Source organism: Bubalus bubalis, chromosome 7 (genome assembly GCF_019923935.1).
Source record: "Bubalus bubalis isolate 160015118507 breed Murrah chromosome 7, NDDB_SH_1, whole genome shotgun sequence".
Taxonomy (NCBI): Eukaryota; Metazoa; Chordata; class Mammalia; order Artiodactyla; family Bovidae; genus Bubalus; species Bubalus bubalis.
The window spans coordinates 71,268,067-71,286,004 of record NC_059163.1 but is presented as its reverse complement, the minus strand read 5'-3'; the positions used below and the strand labels follow the sequence as shown (position 1 = coordinate 71,286,004).

Here is a 17,938-nt window from a genome sequence, read left to right as displayed (position 1 = left end):
TTTAGTCACTGTTCTCTGTTATTTTGAGAATATTTAAATCAGTTATTTTTTTAATCAGCATTTGAGAACATTTTTATGAAAGGACAAATTAGAATCATTCAGTGGATTTCTTAGGCTCATAATTAAGATAAATCTCAAGCTTTAATTACATTGAGACCTTTAAAATGTTTTAAAATGTTTTTAAGAATTTATTTTGGTTCATTTTAATGTTTAAAATTGAGTCTATCAATTTTAAAAACATTTAATGAGTGATAAATATATGTATAAATTAATTATTGATATATATAAAATAATTGTTTAGGTAGACATGTACATAATTCTTCACCACTCCTTCTTAAAAAGGGGCCTGGGTAGGTTGCAAGAAATTTTGAGCCATCATAAAGGAAGCAGTGTGTTACAGAAATTCAGAAGGGAGAATAGTTCAATATAACCTGAGGCTTCCGCAGTGGTTCAGTGGTAAAGAATTCTCCTGCAATGTAGGAGATGCAGGTTCGATCCCTGAGTGGGGAGACACATTTAAGCATGCATGCACAAAGGAAGCAGTGTATTATAGAAAGTTCAAAAGGGAGAGCAGTTCAGTACAACTACAAGATTCACTGAGAATTTGTTTGTATTCTAAGTACTTTGAGAATTCTCATGTAGAACTTTCATATTATATTGACATTGTTTTTCAATTCAATTACAAATGCTCCATTACAAATTTATGGAAGAGAGGACTCTTCAATTTCTTCTAGAATATGCTATCTAAACTATCAAGTGAAGGGACTTTCTGTTTTTGTTAGTACAGTGCTTAACACAGTGTATGACAAATAATTGATATTCTGCAAATGTTTGAATTAACCTAGCTGCATAACAATATGAAAGAACTGTTATAATTTATTATTATTAAGGATTTGTATATTGTAACCGAAATTCTACTTTAATCTGTCTTATTAATTCTAGATTTAAGCCTTTTCAGACCTGTTTATGCACCTAAGGATTTTCTTGAGGTAGGTTCTATTGGTTAAATATATGTATATTAATGAGGTAAAAATGCAAAAGAAATGATGATATTAAAAAACATCTCCAGGCAGAAGAATCACCATATAAGAAGCCCCAGAGCCATGAAAGCAATGGAATAACCTTATCAGATTTGTGTTTGGAAATTGCTCTGGGAAAATACATGGTAGTGTGGAAAGATTAGAGGGAAGTAAATCAAGAAGATTTGATTAAAAATTAGTGACTGTAAATCATGTAGCCTGCTGGCTAGCACAATAGGTGCTCAGTGAATCTTCTTCTTTTTTCTTTTTCTCCCTGTTGTAGCAGTTCAGACAAGGCATGATAAAGGTTTGAACTAAGAGAACAGCATTCAAAATGGAAAGACATCAACAGACTTGAATTTAACAAGATGTGAATTTAACAGATTTTTTAAAAGATTTGGGAGTTTATTAGATCTAGGGAGTATGAGAAAAAGAAAAGATAAAGATGACCTTTAAGTGTCTAGATTGGATAACTGGGCAGAGTTAACTTAAGATACAGAATACAGAAAGAGACACAGGTCCATTAGTGAAGATGATGCACTTAATTAAGTTTGAGAGGCATATTGACATTGAAGAGGAACTCTTTAGTAGGCAGTTAGAACTCACTAATTATTTTAATTCATTCATCTTTGATTCCATTTTTTTCTCTTGTACCTTATATGTAATCCACCAGGAAATCCTTTCAGCTTTATGTTTGAAATATGTCCAGAATCCATTCACTTCTCGTCACCGCCATTCCTAAGTTGGTGATCCAAGCTGCCATCTCTTGTCTGGACTATTTCAGTAGCCTCTTAATTGCTCTTACTGCTTCTACACTTCCTCACCTAGAATTTGTTTTTAGCAGAGTTTCTAGAGGAAGCCTTGTAAATACTATTCTGAAGAAGCCACTCTTCTGGTATCCAGTGGCTTCTTATCTCATTCTACTTAAAACCCAAAGTCATGACAGTGGCCTAAAACACCCTATTTGATCTGATACCCATCACCTCTCTGAGTTCATCTCCTGTTACTTTTCCTCCTGATTTTTCTACTCCATCTGCTTTAGCTTGCTTACTTTCCCTTGGCTTTCTCCCATTTGAGGGTCCTTGCTCCTTGTTTTCTCTGCCTGCATTGCTTTTCCTCGAGATACTTGTGTGTCCTTTCCCTCACATTCCCTTATGTCTTTGCTTAAATGTCATATTCTCAGCATAAACAATATGGTCAATAGTATTGTAATAACTTTGGAGGGATACAGACTTATTGTGGTGATAATTTCATAATGTATGCAAATGTCAAATCACTTTTAGTACAGTCTGAAACTCACACAATATTGTATGTCGACTGTATTTCAATTTAAAAAAGAACATTCATGGGAAAAATTTAAACATATACACACACAAAAAAATGTTACCTTCTCACCAAATCCTTCCCTGGCTCACCTCTTGGAACTCCTTATAACCCTTTTCTGCTTTGTTTTTCTCCATAACCTTTAGCATCATATAACATACTGATTTTCTATTTTGCCTATTGCCGCCTTTATTCTGTAACATGGAAGCTTTGTTCCCCGCTGCAACAGTCACACAGAGCCAAATCAGATAACTGAGAAGACATACAAGATTTCAGCCACAAGGATACACCCACATAAAGCTTTCTTTCAGCAAGAGAAAGAAAGCACATGCAAATACAGAGAAATAGAAATTTCCAGTCCCAGCTCCTTTCTCAGTAACACAGGATGCACTTTGCAGCCCTTTCTCAGTTACACAGGATGCACTTTGCCTTTGGGTTATGAATCACCAAGGTACATGCAGGATACAAGTTACAGCACAAGCTTTCTGATGAGTCTTTTATACCCTACTGGTAATTCAGGTGCAAACTATCAATCTATACATTTTCAATAAACAGTAAATAAATGGATATGGAATGCCTCCAGGGGACATTAAGTAGCACATTATAAATGACTAGTTAGTGCATTTCATCCCATTTTGGCCAAGGGTCACTGCTAGATGTCCCTGAAGCTAAGATAGGAGCTACCACAAACCAGCTGCAAGTTGATCCTATCCTTAACTGCTCTCTCTCAAACAGGTGTAACAGTGCTTACCACATAGTTGCTCAGTAAATAAGTGTTGAGTGAATGAGTAAATGAATGATTTAATCTTTTGCATTTTATTTTTTTTTCTGAACCTGTTTTCTCAGATACAAGTTTGCCAGCATTGTTAGAAATCATTTCGGGCCTTTTAGAATTATAAACAGTCTCCTTTTAACTTAAAAGAGAAGTTACTTTGGTTTGAAACTGCCTTTATACTGCTAGTGTTATTTCTCTTAGATTATTAAAGGTTTCTCTCAAACTCATCCCTTTCCTAGCACTTAAATTTCATATAATTTTTATATAATTAACTTTATGTTTTCTCCTTAATAATCATAGCATTCTGTTTCCTTAAGGACTATTGCTGAATTGATTCTTTTATTAGTCATACTGAGATTCTTCTTTAGCTCAAGAAAAGTTTTCTATAATCACTTCCTTGTCGTTTCTGCTTTTCTAATATTTTTTCTTTTCTATTGCCCATGTATTCATAGTTTTTCTTTTCAATTCTATGTTTTTAAGTTTTCCATGCACTGTGATTCCTTATTTGCATAATTAGACTAAAATTGTATTGTGCTATATTAGTCTATATTTAACACTGTTGGTTCTTTGCTAAAACATTTTTTTAAAATAAATTCCTTTGATATTTTTAGCTTCGATTTAGTGTTTGAAATTTTAGGAAACTCTTTTGCACTTGTGATATATTTCATTTTGTCAGCCATTAGTTATCAGGTTATTAATGCCTACTTCAGATATGCTGGTGTTTCTGTCATTATAATCTTCTTCACTGAATTCTTGGTTTCTTTCCCTTCAGAGTTGCAGTTTAAAAATATTTTTGGAAATTATTATTACTTTCTCCCTAAAATCCATGTTGTTAGAAAAATAAGAAAACATATATAAGAAGAAAATTTAAAACAAAAATTACTTATAATATCATCATATAGCCATAAACACTACTGTAATTTTTAATTTAATAAACATATTGTGGTATTTATTAATCGTGGCATATTAAACTGTATTTTATATACATAAAACATAATTTATATAGGTAATTTCCTCTACCAGAATGTTTAAGTAGTCTTAAACATCTTAAATGTCTAATATTGAATGTCTTAAAATATTAAATGCATAATATCTTTCTGTTATAAACAACACTTCCTTTACCTTTTTTTTGCACTATCTTTGCAAGCAGTTTTAATTATTTCCATAATCATACTCACAGGAGTGAGATTCCTAGATTAAAGGATATGCAAATATCCAAGATTTTTAATTTTGAAAAATATTTCTTGTTAGTTTGGCTTCTGAAAAAGTTTTTTTACCTTTGGATTTGATTTAGAAGCAATACCATATGATGTTATTCCACTGTCTTTCTAGAAACTTTTCAGCATCTATTTTTAAAAGTGTTAGAGTTGGTTCTGAAGTTTTTCCCTGGCAAATACTGAAATCAAGCAGTTTAAATTTTTCTGTCATTTTTCCTTGTAAAATATTATATTCAAACAATTTTTATTTTTTCTTAACATCAAAAAGTTTTTCTTTATAACTGAAATTTTAACTGTTTAGTATTTTATTTGATAGGTCATCTGTTGGAATATTAAATTAAAAACATGTTTATGGTATTTCAACATTTTAACTCAATTTTATAGTGTTCAGAATGTGATTAAAGTATATGCATAACCCAAATAATTTTTAATTTTGTGATATACTAAGAATATCACTGCCAATTTTGTAAGTGTAAATTTTGTATAAGGAAACTAACCGATTTCGTTGGATTTGTTTTTAAAGGTATTAATTAATCTTCGCAACCCAAATTATGAAAGTGGTGATTCTCTTAGTTTCAGGACTCATTTGGGTTTAATCCAAGTTCCTCTCAAAGTAAAAGACATCCCTGAATTGGTAAGTATAGGTAGTTCAAAATAAATTAATATATTTTAGAGGGTAACCATTGGAAAACTATTTTAGTTCAACATATATTTAAAGTAGTAGGACAATCTGCTCATTAAATAAATGAATAAAGTGAAAATTTTCTTTTTTATTGTAAATATGTTCTATAGAGAGTGAGTTGCTTTGCTAGTAGGATTAAAGGTGAGTTTTCATTGACCTATAAATGCTTTTGCTTAATTCTTATTTTAATAAACAGCATAGACTTATAAGACCTCTTATTGGGATTTCGGTGCCTGATATATAGCTATAAAACTGATTGAAACAAATTGTGAATTTTATTTAAAAATTTTAAGGAATATACATTCATTTATTTCAACCAACCTTTTTTTAAGCTCCTAATATGGAAGACACTGAGGGAGATAAAAGAACATAAGATGAGTTAAAGACTATCTTTGCTCTGCAGATTGTCACATTTTGGTAAGGAAATTAGTTTTAAAACAGAATAATTGTAGTAAAGTGGCGAGATTTCCTTACAAAGAAGTTAAGAAATTACCATCAGTCTTTCTTTTGTTAATTACCCTAAAATAGTAAGGAGCACAGAAATGTAAATATTGTCTTTGGTGAAACTAAGAAACAACTAAATTTTAAAGTATTAACATAGAGAACTAATGGGAGAATGAGGAATGACTCAGACGTGAAGAAGACGGTCAAGCCTTATTGCTTCTGAAAGGTGGGAGGTATGGATGAGAAGTGTGATGGTAATCAATTTATTACCTTTCAGCTCCAAATCTGCCTTTTAAAAAAATTGAACTATGGTTGCTTTACAATATTGTATTAGTTTTAGGTGTACAGCAAAGTGATTTAGTTACATACACACAGATATACACACATACTGTTTTTCAGATTCTTTTCCATTATAGGTTATTACAAGATATTGAATATAGTTCCCAGTACTATATAGTAAATCCTGTTACTTATCTATTTTATATATAGTAGTGCATATATGTTAATCTCATACTCCTAATTTATCCCTACCTCTCTCTTTCTCCCTTTTGTAACTGTAAGTTTGTTTTCCATGTCTGTGAGTCTGTTTCTGTTTTGTAAGGAAGTTCATTTGTTTTATTTTTTGAGATTCTACATATAAGTGATATAGTATTTGTCTGTCTGACTTATTTCACTTAGTATGATAATCTCTAGATCCATCCATGTTGCTGTAAATGGCAATATTTTGTTCTTTTTCATGGCCAAGTAATATTCCTTTGTGTATCTATATACCACATCTTCTTTATACATTCATCTGTTGATGCACACTTAGGTTGCTTCCATGTCTTGGTTGTTATAAATTGTGCTGCTATGATTTGATTTAGAGTTTTTGTCTTTTCTTGATATATGCACAGGAGTGGGATTGCTAGATCATATCATGAGTCTATTTTTAGTTTTTTAAGGCACTTCCATACTGTTTTCCATAGTGGCTGCACCAAATTACATTCCTACCAACAGTGTAGCAGAGTTCCCTTTTCTCCACACCCTCTCCAGCATTTATTATTTATAGACTTTTTGATGATGACCATTCTGACTATTTGTGGTTTGCAAACCTACCTTTTTTTTTTTTTTAAATCCTGTTTTATTATACTGGAGCTGCACCTTGTAAACATTTCCTTTTTGCCAACTAGCTTGACATTAGGCTTTGTCAATAGCGGATTCTGGAGAGACATTGCAAGACCATAGTAGGATAAAGGGACTTTCCATGTACAGAAGCCAGCAGATCAGCAAACAGAAGACCCAGTAGTATTCAACTTGGCAGCCCTTAGTCAACCAGCTCCAGCCTGTACTCACTGGCAAGATTGTTCTTCACCTCTGGTCTGCATGTTCCTGGGGCAGGCATACCCTCTCCTTAAAAGTCTGAATCTCAGTCTTGAGGACATGGGGGACCTTTCCTGAGTTCTTCCTTCCTTGGTTCACTCTCCTTCAGCCTAGAAGCCATAGTTGCTTTCTGCACTTGTTAATTCTGTTTTTCCCTGTTCACACTTCTGATATGGTTTCTATTTCTTGACTGGACTCTAACTGATACAAGAAACCAGATGATCTTCTCCCTGGAACTTTGCAAAGAATGAGGAATTGGAGCTACCACATGTGATAGAAGGCATTGAGGAGACATAGAGATTGTATAAAAGGGTTTAGACCCCCAGACTTGTCCCATCCTTCATTTTCTGGTGACTCCTCCTCCCCCACAGGAGACCAGAGGTATATATAATCATTGCAGAAAGGCCATGAACTCAGAGACCTCAAATGTAGAGCTGAATAGGAATGAAGCATTGTATTGAAAACAGAAGAATTAAGTGAAGGTTGACCCAAATAAAGAAAGCGAAAGCTGGCTGTCTATAAATAAATTTTTCAGACTAAAGCCCATCATACTCTGCCCAGGCCTCAAAGACAGAGATTCTGGTCAATTGTTCATTGCCTCAATCCAAAATATGACTGACCAGCCTAGGCTCTCCAGATATTTGAAATTTTACAATTTGAAAAGCACAGCTCAAAACTAAAACAGACTCTGCAGAGAAAAATAAGGAAGAAGAAATAGCCAATTTAGGAAATGAGTAATTATTATGACCACCAATATAGTTACTTCAGGTTTGAATTTACGTCTACACTTGAAGGATACAATAGGCCAAAACCTGGTATAAGGCTCAATTAGATTTGTAGAGAGATACAAAACAGAAAACATGGCATGTCAATATATCATGTAGATCTTCATTGGAAGTCCTTACAGCCTACCAGCTGCTACTTCCTAGCCCTTACGAGGAATGCTTGCAAATGGAAGTAACAAGGTTACATAGGTAGAGCATAGGAAAATCTCATGCGCAATAGGAACCATTTCTTGTAATGCACATGAGCATAGTTTCCAAGTCCTCTCAAGAGGCACACCAGGTAGCGAAGGCCTGTGTTTTCCAACAGGTTTCTTTAGTCCACTTACAGTCCTTCATTTCAGATGAAATTTAATAGTCAAGTGTCGTATTTTTTTTCTGTAAATTATATTGCTGGTTATGTAGCTGGCTTTCCTCTCCACCATTTTTTTTTTTCATAATCCAGTACATTTTCAGGGCAACAGTGCTGAGAGAAGGTAAATACAAAGTAATCTTCACGTGGACAAAGAGGTTAACCTTTTGTTAACTGTATCTTCCCAATAGAAGACTTAAAGGAAACATTAATATTCTCAGAGAGAAGATATTACTCATGAAACAGGAACAGAATTTCATTAGAATAACAAAACAAGACGTTAGAAAGTGAAAAAGAGCTTTTAGGAATCAAAAATATGATGTGCAAAAAAAAATGGGTAGAGAGTTAGGGAAATAAAAAATATGGTGTACAAAAAAAATCAGTAGAAAGCCCAGGAAATCTCTATCAGAAGACAGTGTAAAAGCAAAAAGCCAATGAGATGAAAAATAAATGGGAAAAGATTTTTTTAATTAGATGGTCAGTCCAGATGGGCTGACACCTAGCCAGTAGGAGTTCCAGAAAGAGAATACAGAAGCCAAGGAGTTAAAAAAATTCAAGAACTGAAAGACAGGAATCTTCATTATTAAAAGACCTACCCAGTACCCAGTTCTATGAATGAAAGAAGACCCATAGCAAGGCACCTGAAAAGGAGAAGACTAAAAACTTTTTATGGAAGAACAGAGTATATATAATGTTTCAGGCATCAGAGTGGCATCTGACTTCTCAGCAGGAAGACTGGAAGCCAGAGGATTTTTAAGTAAAGCCTTTAAAAATCTAAATGAGTTCAAGCCTAGAATTCTGTATATAACCACCAGTCAATCAAATGTGAAGTTGAAGTATTTGTTTTCAGATGTACATGACCTAAAATATTCTAATTCATGGAGCTGTTGGTAGAAATGCTCTAAAACAAGATCATAAACAAAAAGAGTGAAATAGAGGATCTAGGAAATGGGATTTCCAACCTAAGAGTAGAATAAGTTCCAGAATGCCAGTGAAGAGAATTTCCAGGCCTGTCTGTGCAACAGGACCAGAGTAGAGCAATCCATATTGGAGCAGGAGGTTGTAGGGTTCCATGATGAGAACTTGCAAGAGAACCCCAAAAATGTAGATGACCTGATGACGTGCTAACCACATGCAGAAGGGAGGAGGGAGAGGTAAGTAGAGAAAATGCATAAGTGAAAAAGTGGTTTAATTATGAACTGTATGGAAAAAAGTACAAGAAAGGAAACATATTTATAGCATACTACATTCCTCAGCAGTAATATTTAAATAATAATAATAACAACAAACTCTTAATATAGATGTAATTAAGCATTGATATATACTTATATTGGAATGATAGAGGGAGGAAAAGAGAATGTACTGCCGGGGTCCAGCCCCGGTGGATCCAGGGAATTCGAAGCGGGGACGGCGTCGGCGAGGATCAGGAAACAACTGCTTAATTAAACTTTAATTAAGGATATAAAGAGTAATAGAATAAGGATAGCTCAGTGAGGAAATTCAGTGGAGAAAAGAGGCTGAAATAAGGATAGCTCAGTGAGGAAATTCAGTGGAGAAAAGAGGCTGAATAATTCAGCCAGAAGGTGAGAGAAAGAACGACATGGGGAGACCAAGTTTTGGTGAACGAGGCCCGCACTTTATTTTCCAAAGTAGTTTTTATACCTTAAGTTATGCATAGAGGATAATGGGGGAAGGGGTAGAGTCATGCAGCAAGCCAGGCTTTCTTCCTGCAAACTTATCATATGCAAAAGCTTAGGTGATTTGCATCATCTTCTGGCCCAGAGGCCTGTTAACATTTTAAGACCCTTTCTTCAGAAAACTTACTTTTCCCTAAAGGTGATTGGTCAGGAGCCACCCTCCAAAAGCATTAGATAAAGTTGCATTCCTACAGAGCAAAGGTGTGGTGGGCTATAACAAGAAAAAGAGTTAACTCAAGGGTCCCAGGTTACAAACATTAAAGCTACTACTTACACCAATTATATTAATCAATACACTGCCAGGGACACAGCAGGTAAGGGATATGGAGACTTAGCAGCAAACATTGGCCCAACAAGTGAAAATCCCTTCACCAATACAATTTCTAATCAATCTTTTAACTGCTCAAAGGAATCTGTGTTTAGACAGTTTAGAACATCTCATGCCTCTCACAGTTGGGAGGCTCTGAGCAATCACATGTGGCCGGAAAAACCCTATTCAGGCAGGCTAGAGGATTTCCAAAGGAGTTTGTAGGTTGAAACAGTGTCACACCCAGGAATTGTTAACTGGAGCTGTAAGCTAACTCTTTTTTCAGAGAGAGGTAGTGGGGGACAGCCCCCGTAAAGTCAGAGGTGTAGGTGAAAGCAGAAAGTAGGCAGACTCTGGTTTTGGGGGTAGATGCTCGAGAATTTCCAGGGGGACTCCTGAGGCTCGATCCCGCCTTTGCGTATGCCGAGCCTCCTTCCTCATGACCTTTGCCACGGGAGGAGTTCCTCACCCTGGCTCCTGGCAGTGATAAACTTCCAGTTGAGCTATTCCAGATCCTGAAAGATGATGCTGTGGAAAGTGCTGCACTCAACATGCAATATGCACTCAATATGCAATATGCCGGCTCCCGGCAATGTACCGAGCTAAAAATCCACATTTATCACTAACAGATTTAATAGTTATTTGAAACTGCTAAATTTAAAATAGCAGAATGTACCTGTTACTTGAAATATGGATATGTGTTTGTTTGTTTGCTTTTTGGCCATGCTGCATGGTTTATGGGCTCTTAGTTGCCCAGCCAGGGATTGAACCCAGGCCCTTGGCAGTGAGAGGGTGGATTCCTAACCCTTGGACCACCAGAGGATTTCCAAAATATGGATATGAATACCAGGAAAAATGCTGACAGTGGTTGTTCCTGTGTAGTGGAATAATTGTGATTGTGTGTATTTGTGTGTTGAAGAGGAGTGCATAAATAGGGAACTAATGTGTTTTTTTTGTTTTTTTTTTTTAATTTTATTTTATTTTTAAACTTTACAATATTGTATTAGTTTTGCCAAACATCGAAATGAATCCGCCACAGGTATACCCGTGCTCCCCATCCTGAACCCTCCTCCCTCCTCCCTCCCCATACCCTCCCTCTGCGTCGTCCCAGTGTACCAGCCCCAAGCATCCAGTATCGTGCATCGAACCTGGACTGGCGACTCGTTTCATACATGAACTAATGTTTTGTTATGGTTGTTGTTAAGTCTTTTAGCTGATTTGACTTATGTTTAATGTATGTAAAGATAGCATAGCATGGTGGTTAGATAATTAGATTCTGAAGCCAACTAACCTGGTTTAACCTCTTGCTGTACCACTCACTGATTGTGTGACCTTGGACAAGTTTTCTTAACCTTGAGCTTTAGTTTTCTTGTTCAATATATGGATAATAGTATCTCATAAAAGTATTGATCAATATCTTAAGATATGTTATGGGTTGACTTGTGGCCCCCCAAAAGCTATGTTGAATCCTGACCTCCAATACCTGTAAATGTGACCTCATTTAAAATAGGACCCTTGCAGGCGCAATGAAATTAAGATGATGTCTTACTGGAGTAGGGTGAGCTCAAAATCCAATATGACCGGTGTCCTTAAAAGAAGAGGAAAAGAGAGACTCACAAGGAGAATGTAGTATGACAGGAAGAGATTGGAGTGTTGCATGTATAAGCCAGGGAACACCAGCAATTGCCAGCAACACCAGAAGCTAAGAGAAAGACATGGAACAGATTCTCTCCTGGACCCTTCAGGGAAAGCATGATCTTGTTAACATTTTGAACTAATAGCCTCCAGAACTGTGAGAAACTGGGAGTTTCTGTTGTTTAAAGTGAAAGTGAAGTTGCTCAGTCGTGTCCAACTCTTTGTGACCCCATGGACTGTAGCCTGCCAGGCTCCTCTGTCCATGGGATTTTCCAGGCAAGAATACTGGAATGGGTTGCCATTTCCTTTTCCAGGGGATCTACCTGACCCAAGAATCTAACCTGGGTCTCCTGCATTGCAGGCAGACGCTTACCGTGTGAGCCACCAGGGAAGCACCCTTCTGTTTTTTAAAGCTAGCCAAGGCAATGGCACCCCACTCCAGTACTCTTGCCTGGAAAATCCCATGGATGGAGGAGCCTGGTGGGCTGCAGTCCATGGGGTCGCAAAGAGTCGGACATGACTGAGCAACTTCACTTTCACGCATTGGAGAAGGAAATGGCAACCCATTCCAGTGTTCTTGCCTGGAGAATCCCAGGGACGGGGGAGCCTGGTGGGCTACCATCTATGGGGTGGCACAGAGTCGCACACGACTGAAGCAACTTAGCAGCAGCAGCAGCAATTAGTGGTACTTTTTAAAATGGCAGCCTTAAGAAATTAATATATAAATATAAAGCATATAAGCAGTCCTTGAAACATAGTAAGCGGTAAATGTTAAGCATTAGTACTATAACTGTCATAAAAAACTATTTTTAAGACATTATTTTAAAAGATGTTAGAAGTCCTCTTAGGAGAGGTTTATACAAAGTGATATGGCTGTATAGAAGAGGAAGTGGCAGATTCTTCTCATGAAATGTAGAAGGTCTTCTCAGAGGTACTGACATTTGAAATAGTTTGAAGGCGTTTGCTAGGTAAAGAAGCAGGGAATGATGATTTATGAAAAGGTTTCAGTTCAGTTCAGTTCAGTTCATTCGCTCAGCCGTGTCTGACTCTTTGTGACCCCATGAATCTCAGCACGCCAGGCCTCCCTGTCCATCACCAACTCCCGGAGTTCACTCAGACTCAACATCCACCGAGTCGGTGATGCCATCCAGCCATCTCATCCTCTGTCGTCCCTTTCTCCTCCTGCCCCCAATCCCTCCCAGCATCAGAGTCTTTTCCATTGAGTCAACTCTTGCATGAGGTGGCCAAAGTACTGGAGTTTCAGCTTTAGCATCATTCCTTCCAAAGAAATCCCAGGGCTGATCTCCTTCAGAATGGACTGGTTGGATCTCCTTGCAGTCCAAGGGACTCTCAAGAGTCTTCTCGAACACCACAGTTCAAAAGCATCAATTCTTTGGTGCTCAGCTTTACATGTTGTAAGTGGGGCTAATTATGCCTTCTGTCTGTCTGAGGGGACCTGGAGCTGGTGTAGATAAATTCTTAGCTATTGGAGAATCAGAATCCTGTGACCGATTTTCAAAAAACTGTGACCATACTTAATGTCTTCAGGCATTAGGGATAGTTGTCCCCATTTCCTGAATCATGTGGCTGGTGATAATGGTTCTACCTCCAGAGTGCATAGTTTATCTGTAACTCTGGTCTGTCTCTGTGAGTACTGAACTTAGCGAGACTCAGTGAGTCTTAAATAATCCTATAATAGATGGCCCTCAAACCTAGCTCACAGTGTTATGCAGACTCATGCATATTAAAAAAGATTTTTTTTTGAGGTATAGTTGATGCACAATATTACATAAGTTTCAGGTGTACAACATATTGATTCACAATTTTTAAAGGTGATATACTTCATTTATAGTTATAAAATATTGACTATATTCCCTGTGTTGTACAATATATTCTTGTAGCTTATTTACTTTATATGTAGTAGTTTGTATCTCTTAATCCTGTACCTCTGTCTTGCCAAAAGGGAATTTCTTGAAACCAAAATGTATTAACTCTAAAGAGAAGTTGTACACTAATTCCTGTTCAGTCAGGTACAGGCAGCAGGTTGGAACTAGAGCTCAGTAGAGTGGTTCACTATTTATTAACTCCCCTTTGTTACATGTCACTAAGCACTGTGCTAAGTACTGGAGGTGCAAATGTGTGTAAGAGATAGGACTGTCTTCCAAGAGCTTCAGGCTAGTGAGGAAATGGACAGTAAAAAGATAATTTCAATACGATGTAATTATATGCTTTGATAGAGGTTGCAGAAAAGGTAATACATGTTCATAAAGAAGAAAATCTGAGATTAGGGCCTAGGGCTTCCCTGGTGGCTCAGACAGTAAAGAATCTGCCTGTAATGCAGGAGACCCAAGTTTAATCCCTGGGTCAGGAAGATCCCCTGGAGAAGGGAATGGTTACCCACTCCAGTATTCTTGCCTGGAGAATTCCATGGACAGAAGAGCCTGGCAGGCTGTTGTCCATGGGGTCACAGAGTCAGACACGACTGAGTGACTAACACTTACACTACTGATATAGAATAAAAAATAGTCCAAAGCAGTAAATTTTTATCTCTTTAGTTATCAAAAATTGGTAACATAAGTTGCAGTGCTTTTTTAAGATATAGATAAAAATCAAGTTTTTAGTAAAAAGATTGAAATATAATGACACTTATTTAAAATCTATAAAAAAATAAAATATATGTTATGCTGAATAACTATTTTATGAGGGACACAAATCACTAATTTAAATAATCATAGATAATTATGAAAGATTAAAACTAATTCCATTTTTAAAGAAGAAGGAAGTTTGGTTTTAGCAATTAGAATAATAACAAAAGACTGAGGCAAGTATTAATAGAAATATTTAATTACTTAGGGAATAAAAATAATGTGAATACTATGAGGTTCTTATGTATTTAAAAAACAGACAAACAGGGTTACTTTCCTTAGGCATTAGTAGATAAGTAGAGGAAGTCTGGAGAATAAATCTAATTTATTCTTATTTTAGCAGAGCACTTGATAGTCTAATTTTACTTAAAAATTAATTTAAGTTGTTTTGGATATTTGCAGTGTTTATTTGATTAAGAGCTGAATGAAGTACAGTACCATACAAAGCACAGATACAGAATTATATTGGTAATTTTAGACAATGAATTTAGAAAATAAAATTTATAAGTACTGCATGTGCTATTTGTATATGTATGTTTAAGGAAAGATTTGAATGTTATTAGTTCTTTACTCAAAAGAACAATTATTCTTTACTTTTACTGACTAGTTTGTTATCTAAAAAGGGAAAATTTTGGATTAAAGCATTACTATTTAAAGGTTCAATAATATCGTTTTCTTTTTTAGATATTTGAATGAAGCAAAGATTTATTTTACATTGTGCTTTTCATTTAAGTTGATGTCTAGGTGAAGATTATTTTTTAAATAACGTGTAGAAAAGTCTGAGATGTATGGTGATTCTGTGTGTTATTTTTCAGAAAGAATTCTTTGTAGAACTTGGCTTAACTACAGGACAGCTGGGTATAGATGACTCTACACAAGTGCCTCCTGGTTGGTATTTCTGCCATATGGCATATGATAAGTGAAAATGAGAGTTAGGTTAAGGTTTATCTTGTCACTTCCAAATTAATCTAGTAACTGTTTGATATCTGTCAACTAACATGCTTTTTGCCTCTCCTTGGTTACTATTAATTATTGTATAGAATCTTGTATATTTATTAGCCTTCAATTAGATATTGTCTTTTTATTTGAGGGTCTTTAAAACAATTTTGAAAACTCCTAAGACATACATAAGTCATTTTGTTGATAAAATTTTTCATTGACAGCACTCATGGTTCCCTTTATTTGCCGTCACTATCTTTATTATTTTTCATATCACCAAGTTAAATGAACACTGACATTCTATCTTGTATAAACAAACATAGGTTTTAAACTTGGTGTGTTTACATCTAGAACATTTCCCCAACATCTCTTTTCTTGTGCCTAAATGCAATATTTTCATAAAAGACTGGATTAATATTTAATCATAATAAAAAGGAAGTAAAAATTGACTTAAAATGTGGAAGGTCTATATTGTTGTACTAATTATAATAGACAGAAGTCATGGGACTGCTCTTGTCTTTTCCTCTGCCACTGGCTAGTTGTGTGACTTGGAAAAGTCACTTTGTATTTCGGGACTTGTTTCTTCCACTGTAAGATAAGGAAGTTGGCCTCTTATTATTGTTGCTAATAATAATAATAATAATAAACAGTTATTGAGCATATACTATGTGTTATATGTGTTTTATATATAAAACAACTCTAGATGTAGCTATGTATTATTATCATTTTAAAACCTTTGTTACTGTATAATGAATATAGGAAAGTACATGTGTCCTAAGAGAATGGCTCAATAAATTTTTATAATTGGACACTCTTATTAAATTACCACCCAGATCAATAAAATGAAGTCCTTTCCTACCCCCTTTCAATCTTGATCCCCTGTGTCAAAGATAACCACTGTTTTTACTATTCAAATCTCATCTCTTGCCTCCTCATTCTGTCCTTCCCCCTTCTGCCACCTCTATCCCCACTTCCACATACACACATGTTCTCTGTCTCTAATCATATTTGAAAAACTGCTGCAAATTTTTCAAGTGTCTAGATTGACGACTCTGCCGCCTCTAAATCTTCTACATCATCATCATCATCATCATCACCATCCTTGTGTGTTTATAGGATTTCAGCATATCTTCAAGTTCCTTTTTGGTAAGGGTTTCTCTGTGCTCTTCTGTGTGGTCCTCAACATTGTCATCAGTTAGTTATGTCAGAGAAATCTCCCCTACCAAACTTTCCTTGAAACATTCAAAATATTCTTGATTTCCACATCAATATTGGGGAAGTCCCCAAGTCACTGATTGCTTCATTCCAGAATGGCCTCCAGCATGCATTAGGCTTTAGGGCATCTACAGCCTCTGCAGTGGGCAAACTTGCATCTGCAATTGTGAAGCTCTTTCATAAATCGCTACTGAGGTGGCTGCTGCTGCTGCTGCTGCTACTGCAGGCAGGGTTAGCATCAAGGGCAGCGGGGAACCTTTTGCAAGTGAGGTGGATGTAAGTCACCTGGATGCACTGCAGCAGCGGTGACAGAGAGTTAGGAAACAGGAGCAGCCTTCCACATTCTCGTTGGTGAAGCAGAGAGATTGGGGTTGACCAGGAGCATTCTCAGCTAAGAGGAGGACCTTGAAATGGCAGCCCCTTTTCTTCATCCCTTTACTATCAGGAATGAAGCACTGCTGGAACCTCTCCAAGAACAAAATGGCCTTCACCCAAACCTTCTCGTATTGCCAGAACATGGGCCAGCAATTTTTGTTTTTGTTCTTGTGGGCCTGGGGATTGCTTGCTCAGTAGATGAAGCCTGGCTTGATCACATGACCTGCTGCATTACCACACAGCACCAGAATAAGGTGATTTTTCCAGGTCCTGAACCCTGGGGCTTGCTTTACATTCTTATGGAAATAGGTGTTATTGCGCATCTCCTTCCAGAACATGCCCACTTCATTACAATTGAAGATCTGCTCTGGAAGATAGCCTATCTCTTCTGTAAGTTTTTTGAGCTCTTCTGGGAATGCTGAAGCTGTCTCTGCATCAGCCAATGTTGATTCTCCCATGATCTCTAAGTTCTTGTGGTTGCAGCACCTCACAAAGCTAGCCAGCCATCCCTTGTGAGCTTCAGACTCCAGTCTCCTCAGCCCCTCATAGTGGTGCTCACAGAGGCTAAGTGCTTTTTCACACCTCATCTTGCTGTCAACAGGAATATGCTTCTGTGACATGTCTTCCAGCCACACACTTAATACCTTTGTAAGCATTTTACCATGAATCAGAGACTATTTTTGCAATTGTAGGGGCAGCACTAATACTTCCACAAATTTCAGCTTCTTTCTGCTTTATTTTGCAAATGTTTGGTTCATTTTTACTGACCTTATAGCTTTCCTTGGCAAGCAGCATGAATCCATGACAAGGTGGGAGACTACAGCAGGGTATGCCAACATCAGTTCATTCACATGAATTCAAGTTTTGCTTTTTAGAACTTAGCACACAGCAAATTCAAGATTTGTTTTTTAGAATTTTCTAGAATTTTTAAAAAATATTTCAGTCTGAGGTTGGTTGAATCCACAGATGTGGAATCCGCAGATCTGGAGGGCTGACTATATTACAATAGTGCTGCTGTGAGGATTCTTGTGTAAGTCTCCTGGTGCATATAGGCAGACATTAAGATTCATATGTGAGAGTAGTGCTGCTAACTGGTGTAGGGTGTGCATACATTCAGTGTTTGTAGATGTTGCCAAATGGTTTTCCAAGGTGGTTGGACTGAATTAGAGTCC

At 36.5% G+C, this 17,938-nt stretch overlaps 1 protein-coding gene across 5 annotated transcripts in view; it reads left to right on the top strand.

The window, feature by feature from the left end:
• The window catches only part of TBC1D19 (TBC1 domain family member 19), a 150,025-nt gene that overhangs the window by 57,262 nt on the left and 74,825 nt on the right, over positions 1–17,938 (top strand). For all 5 annotated transcript variants that reach the window (XM_044946024.2, XM_006071049.4, XR_006552316.2 and 2 more), the window contains 3 exons: positions 943–989; positions 4,858–4,968; positions 15,053–15,125. In XM_044946024.2, coding sequence (XP_044801959.1) covers positions 943–989; positions 4,858–4,968; positions 15,053–15,125 — 231 coding nt within the window. The remainder of the gene's footprint in view (positions 1–942; positions 990–4,857; positions 4,969–15,052; positions 15,126–17,938) is intronic.